General features: G+C 37.2%; 1 protein-coding gene across 1 annotated transcript in view; it reads right to left on the minus strand.

Moving 5' to 3' along the window:
- The window catches only part of PRKCQ (protein kinase C theta), a 127,925-nt gene that overhangs the window by 59,353 nt on the left and 55,056 nt on the right, over nt 1–13,516 (minus strand). Inside the window, exons 2-4 of the mRNA XM_084868385.1 lie at nt 12,456–12,581; nt 8,385–8,584; nt 1,951–2,011 (exon numbers count right to left, since the gene is read on the minus strand). Coding sequence (XP_084724511.1) covers nt 1,951–2,011; nt 8,385–8,584; nt 12,456–12,573 — 379 coding nt within the window. The 5' untranslated portion in view covers nt 12,574–12,581. The remainder of the gene's footprint in view (nt 1–1,950; nt 2,012–8,384; nt 8,585–12,455; nt 12,582–13,516) is intronic.

Raw genomic sequence — 13,516 nt, forward strand, 5'->3', positions numbered from 1 at the left:
TTGACAATATAATTGGGGCAAATGTCCCTACTAAGATACTGATAGTGGCCAGCTAGAAACACATTTGAATAGACAAAGGAGGTGCTGTGTAGATGGAGCCCTCTCCTCCAGGAATCCACCAAGTACCAGAATGAATTTTAGTTTAAAGTCTTCTCCACAGTGTTTACTAGTACAGATTTGTTTTATGGCAACTCCAGACTCCCAGATAAAAAGCATCCTCAATGACCATGTAAAGAGTTCCACAGTTGGGGGCCTAATACTTTAAGGTTAGGCCTTTGAGGGCCTTGTGTTTGGAACTGAGCTGGAAATAAATTAGGCTTGAGTCAGAGGAAGATAAATATCACATGATTACACTCATTTGTAGAATATAATGAGCAACATAAACTGATGAACAAAAATAGAACCAGAGTCATAGGAGCATCAAACAGACTATCCAACCTATGAGGGAAAGGGTGGAGATGAAGGGGTAAGAGATCAACCAAAGGACTTGTATGCATGCATATGAGCATAATCAATGGACACAGACAGTATGGGTGATGGTGGTAAGGGCATGTGCTGGAGATGGGGGTGGCTGGGGAGAGGTCAATGGGGGAAAAAGGAGACTCATGTAATACTTTAAACAATAAAGAATTTAAATTAAAAAATAAATTAGGCTTGGAGAATGAGGGTTTAAATTCAGGGTCATGTGATTGTTTTCTTCCACAAGCTTTGGTATAGGTGTGGAGATCTATTTACAACTCAAGACTGGGTAGTAGGATATGTGTCAGTCAGATTTGATTCATTGCTATTTTGGTCCAGATGAAATGATATGAAGTAAAATAAAGTGTAAAATTACTTTTAAATTCATGGGATGAAATGAATTATTTTGGAAATTCTAACCATATGTGTGTGTGTGTGTGTGTGTGTGTGTGTGTGTGTGTGTGTGTATCTTAGAGGCTTGGCGCACAAATATATATATATTAGTGAGGGTGCAGAGGCTGGGCTGAGGGACATCCCCCCACACCCCCCTGCACCAATTTCATGCACCAGACCTCTAGTTTTATTATAAATATTTGAGTATGTATTTTAAAGATAAGGAGCCTTTAAAATATAACTATAATATCATCACATCTAAAAAATTAACAACGGTGTCTCAGTATCATCAAATATCTGCTGAGTGTTCCATTTTACATGGTTATCTCATAATATTTTTTTTGAATCTGGACCCAAAGGAATTGCACATGTGAAGTAAAACCCCCACAAAGCATTACAATTCTGTAAACTAAAACTTGTTTCTTGTTAGTAAACTAATTTAGAAAATAATCAAATCAGTTTATTATCAGTAAGTTCACATATACATTCTGAGGTTTAGGATTTTATGAGAATTAGCATTTAATTAGTTTAAGTAGCACTTTGACCACAGAATATAAATGTAACAGAAGGAACGGACAAGCTGTCACAGGCACCAACCACACACTCGTAAATGTAACGTAAATGTAACTTCCGTGATCAATGTTTGTGTGCTACATGGAACTGAAACTCTTTAGCCACGCATTTTCCTTTCTTGTTCCTAAAAGGATTTGAGGTGACTAACTTAAAGTCATTAAAGTTTTGCTACTAGTGTTATGGAAAGTATTTATTGGTCTCATATTTATTTTGTATTCTACTGATAGTGCAACAGCTTGTTATATCATTTACACAAAGACAGTATCATGACACATAAACAGGCTTTTGAATTTACATTAAATTCCTAAACTAAAATAAAGACAGACTAAAAGCACTGGACATATGTGTCCACACAATTAAAAAACTAATGCTGTAAATGTTTTGTATTTTTATAATTCTCTAACCCAGAGAGTGTGTTTTCAGTTAGTATCTGAGCACCCCTGGGAATTTTAAGAACATTCCTTGGGCTTCCCTTTTGTCCTGATATGCCCTCCTCACCCAACAGGAAGAAGAAATGTTACTTGCCACTCATTTCCAAGAAGTATCTTGCATTCATTAGCATTCGGCCTTGAGGTTTCAGCTCTAACTGGTTGAGAGAAGGAAAGGAATATCAGTCAAAATGTGAAACAAGTGCTGAGGTTAATGATATCATAACTGGTGAGTTTGGTGATGGCAGAATCTAATCATTACTCCCTTTCATTTTACCCATGCACATTATAATAAAGCATAGCATCTGTTCATATACTCTTTCTTTTATTAAGACACCTCAGCAACTCATTAATTTTATTTGGAGATCAAAACTTCCATAAGGAAGAAACAAAATTCCCAAGCAGATTTTATTTGATTTTCTTGGCCTGCACTGCTGCTTATCTGAAGAGCTGTAAGGGGTGATTCAGATCTTAAACATGACAAAAGAATCACAGACCCTGGGACTAGCTCACATGGGGATTGAGTAGGTCTTTGGGAAGAAAGATAAATCCTTTACTTCAGGTGCCTCCACACTGGCACAAGGCTAATCAGGATAGGAGATGGGAGTGGCCTTTTGTTCCACAAGGAAAGACTTTTTCCTTGAGAAAGTGCTGGGTAATCTAAAGGAAATTTTGATTCAATTGGTCTGAGAAGAGATAAAATAACATAGTTCAGTACCATTACTAGGTGTACCACTTAATCATGAGGATTTTTTTCCACAATAGATGGAGTTACACATATGTTGATATATATGTATGCAATTTGATATGTATGCTGTTTTGTTGTATTGCTCCTTCAGAATGCCACTTGTTCAGATAGATGACACACACTTTCTGAGCAGCATTTCAAAATGTGAAAGAAGTGGAAAATTGGGTCTCTGGATGGTCTGCCTCAAAACAGGAAAAGTTCTATTGGAACGGTACCCACAAATTATCTGAAAGATGGGGAAATGTGTAGCTAGTGATGGACATTACTTTGAATAAAGTACTTTTGATGTTTCTCTTGACATTACCGTGTTTTCTTTGATTACAAAATTCGTATTAACCGGTTAATATTGTGGGTTAAATATCAACTGGTTAAAAATGTGGATCAACTATTCATGGGTTAATAATATAGATTAACTATTAACCAGTTAATAATATGGGTTAATTACTAACTGATTAATAATGCATCTTTTGTAATCCAAAGAAAACACAATAATTTCAAGAGAAATATTAAAAGTGCTTTATTCAAAGTAATGTCCATCGCTAGCTACACATTTCCCCCATTTTCAGGTAATTTGTGGATACAGTCCCAATAGAATTTTTTTGTTTTGAGGCAGACCATTCAGAGACCCAATTTTCCACTTCTTTGTTTTGAAGTGCTGCTCAGAATGTGTGTGTGCCATCGATCGGAACAAGTGGTATTCTGAAGGTGCAAGGTCTGGTGAATATGTCAGGTGGGTTAATACTTCCTAGGCAATATCTTGATTTTGTGCATTTGGGATTCTCAAAATAAATCCACTTTTCATTGCCAGTCACAATTCAATGCAAAAAAGACTTGCTTTTGTGCCGTTGAATCAACATTTATTGATGACTTTTCGGTTTTCCATTTGTCTTTTGTTTAGTTGATGTGGCACCCATTTTCCTTCCTTTAAAATTCTTCCTATTGCTTGTAAATAATCAGAAATTGTTTGCTGAGCCACATTTAATCTTTCTGTAAGTTGTTTTTGAGTGTGATATGCATCTTCATGCAATGATGCTTGTAATTTTTTTGGTCTTCAAACTTCTCTGGTTTGTCTTTGTCTTTCACATCAAAATCATCACTTTTAAAGCATTTAAATCAGCATTTACAAGTATTTTGAGATGGAGCATGTTCACCATAAGCTTCTTGAAGTATATGATAACCTTCAGCAGCACTTTTCTTCAAAATAAACTAATGAATTAAAACTTCCCACAAATGCTCTCTTTTTGGCATATATTTGAAAATTTTAAGCATAAAAATATCTATGATGTTAACACCTTCAGAAAATGTGACATATGAAGTTCTGAAGCTTATTCTATAACTAGAATAACTGAGAATAGTTAAGAAAGGACTGGTTAAACCCAGGATTGAATTTGAATTATAGCTAAAAAATAGCATACATGTCAAATTGCATATTTATCAACATATGTTTAACTCCATCTATTGAAAAATATCCTGATTATTAAGTGGTACACCCAGTAATGGTTCTGAAATATGTCATTTTATCTCTTTTCAGATCTAGTATGTAGAAGGAATTAGAACAAAATGTCATTTTAAGAAGTGATGCAGTGATGTGACATTATGGGAAAAACGTCAAAGCCACCATAACCTGGCCATTATTGCTAATACACTAAACCATAACTCTATATTGTTAACATATCAAAAAAATATGAAGAATAATTACATTTATAAGTTAACTAGAATAACAGAATAGTTAAGAAAGGACTGGTTGAACCCAGGATTGAATTTTAATTGTAGCTAAATAATTTACTGGCTGTGTGACCTTGTGCAAGTCACTAATCCTTCAAAGATCTCTGAAAAGACAATATAGTGATACTTCTGGAACAGCATCACTATTATTAGAATTTTATGATAAAATAAGTCTGTACTGTTTGGTCAACTTTAAATTCTCTTGCAAGCTTAAATAGGTTAATGAAAAGAGAAGTGCTTTTGACATCAAGAATATACACTGCTGTTCTCTGATTTGTGGAATATATAATAAAGGTGGACACAACAGTGGAACTAGAGGAGCAGGAGACAATGAAGTGGGGGAGATTGGTAACCATAGTTATCAATAGGCAGGACTTAGTGGTGATGGGGGAAGTTAAACCTCTTAGCTGCTGGCAAAACAGTATCCGCAGAAAGTCATAATTCATCATGTTTCTGAGAGTGAATAGTAGGTATATACAAATGCTAAAAAACTTGGGAAAGCAGGAGGCAAGTTCTGTGGGGTGTTTAGAAATTGGATAATGGTGTTTGCATAACTGAAAGGCAACTGTGAGAAAATATTTTTCTAAAAATAGAGAAGTTAATTTTAAGTAGAACCTTAGGAAAATGTAAGTCCAAAACAAAGTTCCAAACAACCTGTTGGCCCTTAAACACTATAAATAAAAGTCAATAAAAAATAGCCTTTTTAAAATACTAGAAGCATCCACAGGCAGCAAAATCTCAGACGTATGCCAAAAGAACTTCTTCACTGATACTACCCCTAGGGCAATGGAAGCTAAAGAGAAAATAAACAAATGGGACTACATCAAAATAAAAAGCTTTTTTACAGCAAAAGAAACCATCAACAAAACAACAAGAAAGCCCACAGTGTGGGAGAACATATTTGCAAATGATACCACTGATAAAGGTTTAATCTCCAACATCTACAAACAGCTTATACAACTAAATAAAAGGAAGATAAATAATCCAATTAAAAAATGGGCAATGGACCTAAATAGAACATTTTCAAAAGAAGACAGAAGGAAGGCCAAAAGGCACATGAAAACATGCTCAAAGTCACTAATTGTCCAAGAGATGCAAATCAAAACAACAATGCGGTACCATCTCACACCTGTCAGAATGGCCAACATCAACAAATCAACAAAGGACAAGTGTTGGCGAGGTTGCGGAGAAAAAGGAACCCTCGTGCACTGCTGGTGGGAATGCAGACTGGTGCAACCACTGTGGAGAACAGTGTGGAGTTTCCTCAAAAAACTGAAAATGGAACTCCCATTTGACCCAGTAATCCCACTCCTAGGAATATATCCCAAGAAACTAGAAACACCAATCAGAAAGGATATATGCACCCCTATGTTCATAGCAGCACAATCTACAATAGCCAGAATTTGGAAACAGCCTAAGTGTCCGTCAGCAGATGATTGGATCCGAAAACTATGGTACATCTACACAATGGAATACTATGCTGCCATAAAAAAGAAGGAATTCTCATCATTTGCAGCAAACTGGATGGAATTGGAGAACATCATGCTGAGTGAAATAAGCCAATCAATGAAAGAGAAACACCACATGACCTCACTCATTTGTGGATAACAAAGAGCATTATAAACTGATGAACCAAAAGATAGATATAGAGACAGTATATCAACAAGTAGACTGTCAAATTACAGCGGGGAGGGGAGGAAGATCTGGGGGAGATAATAGATCAACCGAAGGACTTTTATACATGCATATAAGTATAACCAATGGACACAAAACTCTGGGGAGGGAGGGGATGTGTGGGAGGGAGGGTGGGGGGCAAAAAAAAAAAAAATCAATAAAATATATTTAAAAAAAAAAATAGCCTTTTTAAAGAAGCTGGAAAATGTAAAAAGGTTGTTAATTAAGTAAGGATCTGAAAGTCCCCAAGGGTTAGGTCTAAATAATAACAGATTGCACAAACAAACAAACAAACAAAAAAGTAAAACGTCTGATAAGAATAAAATCAGAAAAAGCTGAGGCAAGCAATGAAAGGCAACTTTGAGATATAAATAGAAAAGCAACCTGTTTATCAGTGAAGCTTAACAAAAAGATGAAAAAAGTAGTCATTCTTTCATTATTTGCGAAGGAAATGAAATAGCATGTTACTTTTAAAAATTAGGAATTTGGTGATTTTTTTTTTTTTTTTTAATGAGGTAGAAAGCAGAAAGTAAATGGGAAATGATGAAAACTGGGGAAGACTTTCTCTTGTTAATTTCTGCTTTCTCCTACCTTAGCCTAATGCTCCCCTGCTTCAGGCCCAGCTACAGTCTCTCCCCTCACTTACCTGGTTTATGTAAATCTTTCAAGACTATGGTACACATCTGTTACATTATATTACTACTTGCCTAACTAGCTACCTAGGAGGAGTTCTGTTTTCATGAGTCTTCCCCCCAGTGCTCAACAGATACCGCTGAACTAAATTATCTGAGCACATCTAAGCATAGGAGCCATTTAAAAAAAATAAAAATCTTGGCATATGCTTATCTTTAAAGATGACTTTAGTGACACTAGTAAAATATTTATATAAAAATACATTTCCCTAATAAGTACTGAATTATTTTGAGATCAAAAATATAAAACTGACACAAAAATCTAGTTTTTAGGCTTATATCATTCTTTTTCCTATTTTGAATCCTGTGACTTGAAAATCTTTTGGGTGGAATTATTAAACATCTGAGTTTTAGGAAGTAAGAAGCAGAAAGGTAAGATTCTGTCTGTGTAAATGATATAAACATTTGATAATATTTTCTGGGTTCCATCTTATTTAAAAGAAATTTTCACTGGTACTCTGTTTCCCCGAAAATAAGACAGTGTCTTATATTAATTTTTGCTCCCAAAGATGCGCTAGGTCTTATTTTCAGGGGATTCTTATTTTTCCATGAAGAAGAATACGGAACACATTTATTGTTAAATGAAAATAAAGGAAATTTATTACCTGTATACGGTACGGTAGTACGGTAGTTGTCAACACAAACCAGACAAATTGTGAATCCTACAGTATCAAGAATTTACTCATTTATTCAATGACAATCATGTCATCATCTTCTGGAACATCATCATAACAATCCAATTCCTGAATTTCCTGGTGAATTTCTTGTGACTCCATTTCTTTCAGAATCAGTGGACCAAATCTCTCATGTTTAGCCTAGGGGGACCTTATTTTCGGGGGATGCCTTATATTTCACTCAGAAGGAAACCTGTAAGTAGGTCTTATTTTCGGAGGATGTCTTATTTTCGGGGAAACACGGCATAAAAATACTTCTATTTTATGGGCCCCAGCAATTTTCATTGGGAATTTTTTATCTTTTCATATTTTACTAATGGCCCAATGCACGAAATTTGGGTAAGGAACTTGGTCCTTGCAGCCCCAGCTTTGTCCGGAGGTTGTCTGGATTTGTCGTTCTGCTGTTTGGACTAATTAGCATATTAGCTCTTTATTATATAGGATTCTTCCCTTGAACATTTCTAAACATTTGTTAACAAAACACTTAAAAAAGTTTTCAAAAATCTGATGTGGTAACATGGATTGTGTATGATGTAATTTTTAGTACAAAGTGAGTACATTATAGCTAAAACAATTTATAGGGATTGGCAAAATATGGAGAAGACACAACATTAAATAAATCTTCGCTCAATACTCTCACTTATCTATCACCTTATCTGTAAGATACTTATGTGTTATCTTGATAGACAACAGTTGTGCTCCCAAGTTAGGGGGCATTTGTGATATTTCTGAGCTTACTTTTAGTTATAAATCAATTACAGTTGTTCATAGCCTAAGAGTCATTCTTCACCTTGCACAGGAATCAAAGAGATTTGAATATGACAATATGTCCACAAGTAATGATCATTGTCATTATCAAGTCACCAATGACTAAGTGGTAGGGAGTCTGTTTACACAAGGCTACTGTGTCATAATTTTAGGATGACATTAAAATTTTGAGCTAGTCTTTAGCTAATATGGTACTTACCACTTAATAGTATATACAGTTTAAAAAAAGGCTCACAGCTCAGATATTTACCCATATTTCTGTCCTCCCGTTGTTCTTCCTGCATCTCTCAGCCAGAGAGTAGAGCTCAACAGTAGTTTCAGATATTAGGTCCACATTTTTGCCTTTCACAATGATCTGCATTACTCTTCCTTTGTTGATATGGGCATCAAAAGTGCTGTCCCAGGGCGGGTACATGGTTGGCTTTTTCTGGATGTACATCTGCCCATTCTCTAGGAACAGAAAGAGATGGTCTCGTTACTCCTTTAGCCCACTCGGGGGAAAAAAATCAATTCAACTCAGCAATGGCACTCATTCCATCTGCTCTCTAGGATTCGTAATCCTGCTGGGAAGACAAAAATGACACGTAAAACAATTAGAGGCAATGTAGGACAGAATGAGACATTTCCAAGTTTGGCAAGAAAAGTAATGTAATGAAATATAAAGTCAACCTGGATAATCCAGGCAACAAAAATCTGACAATGCCTTGGAGTGGCACTGTTCTTTTTCTATCCAACAGCTTCACTTTGAATGCGAATATCTAAGAAAATAAAAAGAATTAAAGGGCTAAGGTTAGAATATTTGGTAGGGCAGAGTGACTTAAACCCCATTCTTTATGGTAAAGGCAAAACCTGTAAAATATATGAGCCATTATTGCCTTCTCTAATTTTCAAATGTGGATACCTTTTGCCTGAACAAGCCACCATGCACCATAAGCAAAAACTGACAAGTAACTCGGAGAGGTGGTGTACTTCTCCATGGAGTGAGTCAGTGGAGCAGGCCATAGACCTGCAGTGAGGAAGAGCAGTACAGGGAATGGTTCTAATAAGAACCATGGTCAGGATGGTGAAGTTTAAGGGAAACCTCCCCAGAGCCACCAGGCGATTGGGAGAGTTCACTACTGGGAGTATAAATAGTGTTGTCCCATCTTTCATCCAGATGTAAGTAGATGTTCTTTAATCATTCCAGAAGCAGAAAACTACAGTGGTATTTGACTGTTTGATTCTTGTGATAATAAGCACAGTACCTGGCAGATTTAGCAATTTAGAGGTATTGATTAAACCAAAGGTAAAGTCCATTTAAAGCAGGGAAACAAAGCAGTTCTGACTCCCGATGGCCCTTTCTCTCCAATGTACACTGTTAGAACGGAACAGGCTAAATTATTATTTGGGAGGTATACAAGGATGTGAATAAACCGAAACTTCTCTTTTTAGGCAAACCTAGTTATTAGAGGTATGAACTCTGATAATGATAAGGGGAGAATAGGAAGGGGAAGATTTCTATTGCTTGTTTAAAAGAAATTTAACTAGTGGAGTGACATTGATCAGTATGTTACTGGGATGAACCATGGGCAAGGAAGAAGATTTAGTAAAGTGGAAGGTACTGTTTGAGGAAGCCGCTGAATTATTTATTAACTGAGGCCAAGAAGAAGGAATAGTTTGTCACACTTAGTGAAGTTTCGACCAGCACTCTGACACCCCCTTGTCTTTCAGAGAGAACATGGAGAGTTAAAGGAGTGGTGTGGTGAATATTGCTGCTCCCTCTGGTTCTGCTGCTGACAAAGCTGGGATTGAGGCCTGGCTATAGTCCTCGCGTATATGTGCCTTCTGCTCTTTCCTCACTGATTTTATCACACCTTGCTTTAAGGTTTGCTTATAAGTGAGAGAAAAATCGTGTGAGGAATTTTGAAAATATTTTTTAAAAATATTAAATCTGAGTAATAATCTTGAGAAAAAAGAAATTGAATTGGACTTAAAAACAAACAATGGCAAGATTAACAATCATAGTAACATTTTACTTCCATGGACTTTAAACCCCCTCCTTCTCATAATTCTTTTTAACCAAAACCTTTCTCCACCTGACGAAGGACAGATGTTCCCAGGGGGAGGCATTTTTCATACTCTCCATAGTCTCTCTGAAAGACAAGGGGGTGTCAGAGTGCTGGTAAAAACTTCACCAGGTTTGTAACCATCTAAAAAAGAGGACCCAGCACTCAGCATCTATCTAGTTACAGTGAGTTTCATCATTGTTTCAAAGGCTCCCAGACCCTCAGCATTGTGTTCTGTTTGTCTCTGTTCTGTGGATTCACCTGGAAAAAGGCAGCCGCACATCCACAAGGTTGAAGTGTGTTTAAATGCTGTAAAAGTAATACTTGAATGATAATGTTCAGAGAGATTTCTTTTCTGAACAAAACCAAAGCAAAATAAAAAAAACAACAACAAACGACAGGCTAACCTTTGGAAAAACAAAGTTGTCTTCTTTTTTGACAAGGTCTTGATCCACATGGCTGGTTAGACCAAGTTCAAAGGCAAGGCCAACAGGAGAAGGAAAAAAGAAAAAAAAAAAAGCTCCCAGGGAGCAAATGTCAGGGAGACCTGTGGTTGTAAAGAGAACTGGGATGCAGGAGACCCATTAAGTCCAAAGCAGCTTTGAAGAACTCAAGACATTTCACACTTCAAAGATTTCCGTGACATTTGAAAGGTTTTAGATTGGGAGCAAGTGCCATTCTCACTTCAAACTAAGCAGGAGAGAAATCTGGTCAGAGAGGAAATCAGGATGATTCGAATGGTCCCCTCAGTTTGACACACTCACTGTGGCAGGAGGGATGAAGTCAGCTGGGAGCTCAAGTCTTTTAAAGGAGAGAAAAGGCAAGAGAGGAGGACTGGGAACCCCAGGATGCTGAGCCAGCAACATCAAGCTGGAGGTTCTCACCTGCAGAATCAGGTTCCATTTTGTGTCTGTAAATGTTACCACCCCCTTAGAGGTGTTTATAGGACTACCCAGAATAAAATAACATTTCTGTGTCCCCAAACCTTCTCACTCCCTGTTCGCTGATCTATTCTTTTTCCTTCTTCACTCCACATGACTCACCATATAATATTTTTGTTTCCTGCCTATCTTCCTCTGTAAGAATAGAAGCTCTACAACAAAGGCACTTTTTCTATCCAGTGCACAGGAGGCACCCCATAAATACTTCTCATGTAAATGAACTGTAATGGCTCCGATGGTCATTGCAGACCTGCGTGGGGTAATCTTACTTCTCTACAAAGTGTCTGCTGAAACAAAAAGTGTGTGGAGGGAAACAGGGAAGGTAATGGGGCTGGGAAAACCTTGGGATATAAACTTCCTTTATCCTTTCCTTTAGAAAGTCCATAAGACTGAGGGTCCTCAGAGGGAAGGGATAAAAGAGAGGGAAGAGATCAACCAAAAAAACTTGTATGCATATATATGCATAACCCGTGGACACAGAAAATAGTGGGGTGAAGGCCTGGGGAGGGGACAGGAGTGGGGAGGAGGGGGGTCAATGAGGAAAAAAAGAGGAACATCTGTAATACTTTCAACAATAAAGACAAATTAAAAAAAAGAAAGTTCATAAGAATCTTAAAATATAGAGACAGGGAGGAGAATGGAAACCAGTGGAAGTGACTGTCGAGAGGTTCCAGTCAGAACGAGATTATCTTAATTGAATGATCTAAACCCACAAAAGGGCTTTTGGAAGCCTGTCACTCTTCCTCCCTCACCATGAACGGCTGACCTACATTTGAATTTGACATGACCTGGACTATTATTTTACTGATCCAGGGTCTTAATGCAAAAGTAAATTTTCTGAAATTTGGTTTCTAATGGCTAATTCACATGTTCTTTATAGTATTCATCAACTATGTTCAAAGAAACAAAAAGCTGTCTTTAGTAGCCAATTCTAAGCTTATGCAGACTTAACCTACAGTCATTGAAAACAATAAGTTTTAACAATATAGGTCCCATGTTCCACATTAGAGCACTAAATTCCCTCTGACCACCACAGTCCCATTAACTCCTCACCTAAAGTCCTCAAACCCATTTCTCCTTTCCTCTGTTCCCTTTGATTATGTGGGAAAATAGTCCAGTGAAATAGAACACAGGCAGGTGACCTGGGTCTAGTTCAGAGATGATCACTAAGCCCTTTACCCTTGAGGAAGTACTAGGTTTCTCTGGGCATCAGTTTCCTGGAATGGAAAATTAGTTTGAGCCAGATGACCTTGAGGACTTCGAAAGGCCTTGCTTCATAGTTCATAGCAGGATCTTCCTCTCCCGCCCCCTCTTGGAAGACCCACTCAAGCTTACCTGATTCAACATATTCCTTGACAAGCACAGCGCAGTAAGGGTTAATGGCCTCTCCTTGACAAGGCTGGCAGGACCCGCAGTCAAAATTGGACAAACCAATTCGAAGAAATGGTGACATAGTGGCTCCTGTAAAGTGACAAAAGACAAATGCTATTTGAGAGGCTGTAAAATGTATTATTTTTTGGTGACTCCTCTCCACCTAACCAGTGCTTTATTGCCAATAGCCACAGCTTCAAATGGTTTCGCTCTCCATTTGAACAAATGCTTTTACTCCCCCTTCTGCAAAATACATTATTGGGCTCATCCCAAACCACAGACGGACTTGCCAAGGAAGGAGGCTCTCTGGAAGTCTGTGTTACTCAATCTGGTCAGTTGGAATTGTAATCCACTTTTCATTTAATGCAGTTATGTCTGACTAACGTTTGCAGGTAGAGGCAAACGTTTCCCAACATTTTATTTCTTCTGTTATTCAGGTAGGTACTCAGCAAACAATTAACAATAATAGTAAAATGAGTTTATAAAGAGTGAGTCTATTTTAGTCACACCAGTTAAATATGACACCACAAAATTCTTACATGGGCTATTTGTGTGTGTGGTAGAACTGACTCTGGGTATTTAGCAGCTGAGCCCTATGTACTTTAGACATTTCAAAAAGGTTGCTCTGTTCTTGTCATATATATGTGTGAGTATGTAAATATGCATACATATAAAGTAAGTTTTGTACATCATGAAAGACTTAAAAGAAACCCTACATCATTGATTGCCATCAAACAGTGCTTTACTGTTCAAGGATAAACAAAGAACTTTATAAAAGCCGATTAACTCATAATTACGCTTGCCTAGAGATATAGGTGGAAAATCATAGTCTTGGCTACACATTTTAGGATTCTAGTCTGAATCTTCACCTGCTGTTCCTTCCTTTCTTTGTTTACTCTGGCTGCCACTTATCTCAACTAAGCACTCTTTCTCCCCCCACCCCCTTTTTTTAACCTACTTTTCTATGAGGTCACATAACTTTGAAACTATTAACTGGTATTCAGTGAAAAAAAGTTACTTCTTTT

Source organism: Pipistrellus hanaki (assembly GCF_964339955.1).
Source record: "Pipistrellus hanaki genome assembly, chromosome: 1".
In the NCBI taxonomy this organism is placed as follows: domain Eukaryota; kingdom Metazoa; phylum Chordata; class Mammalia; order Chiroptera; family Vespertilionidae; genus Pipistrellus; species Pipistrellus hanaki.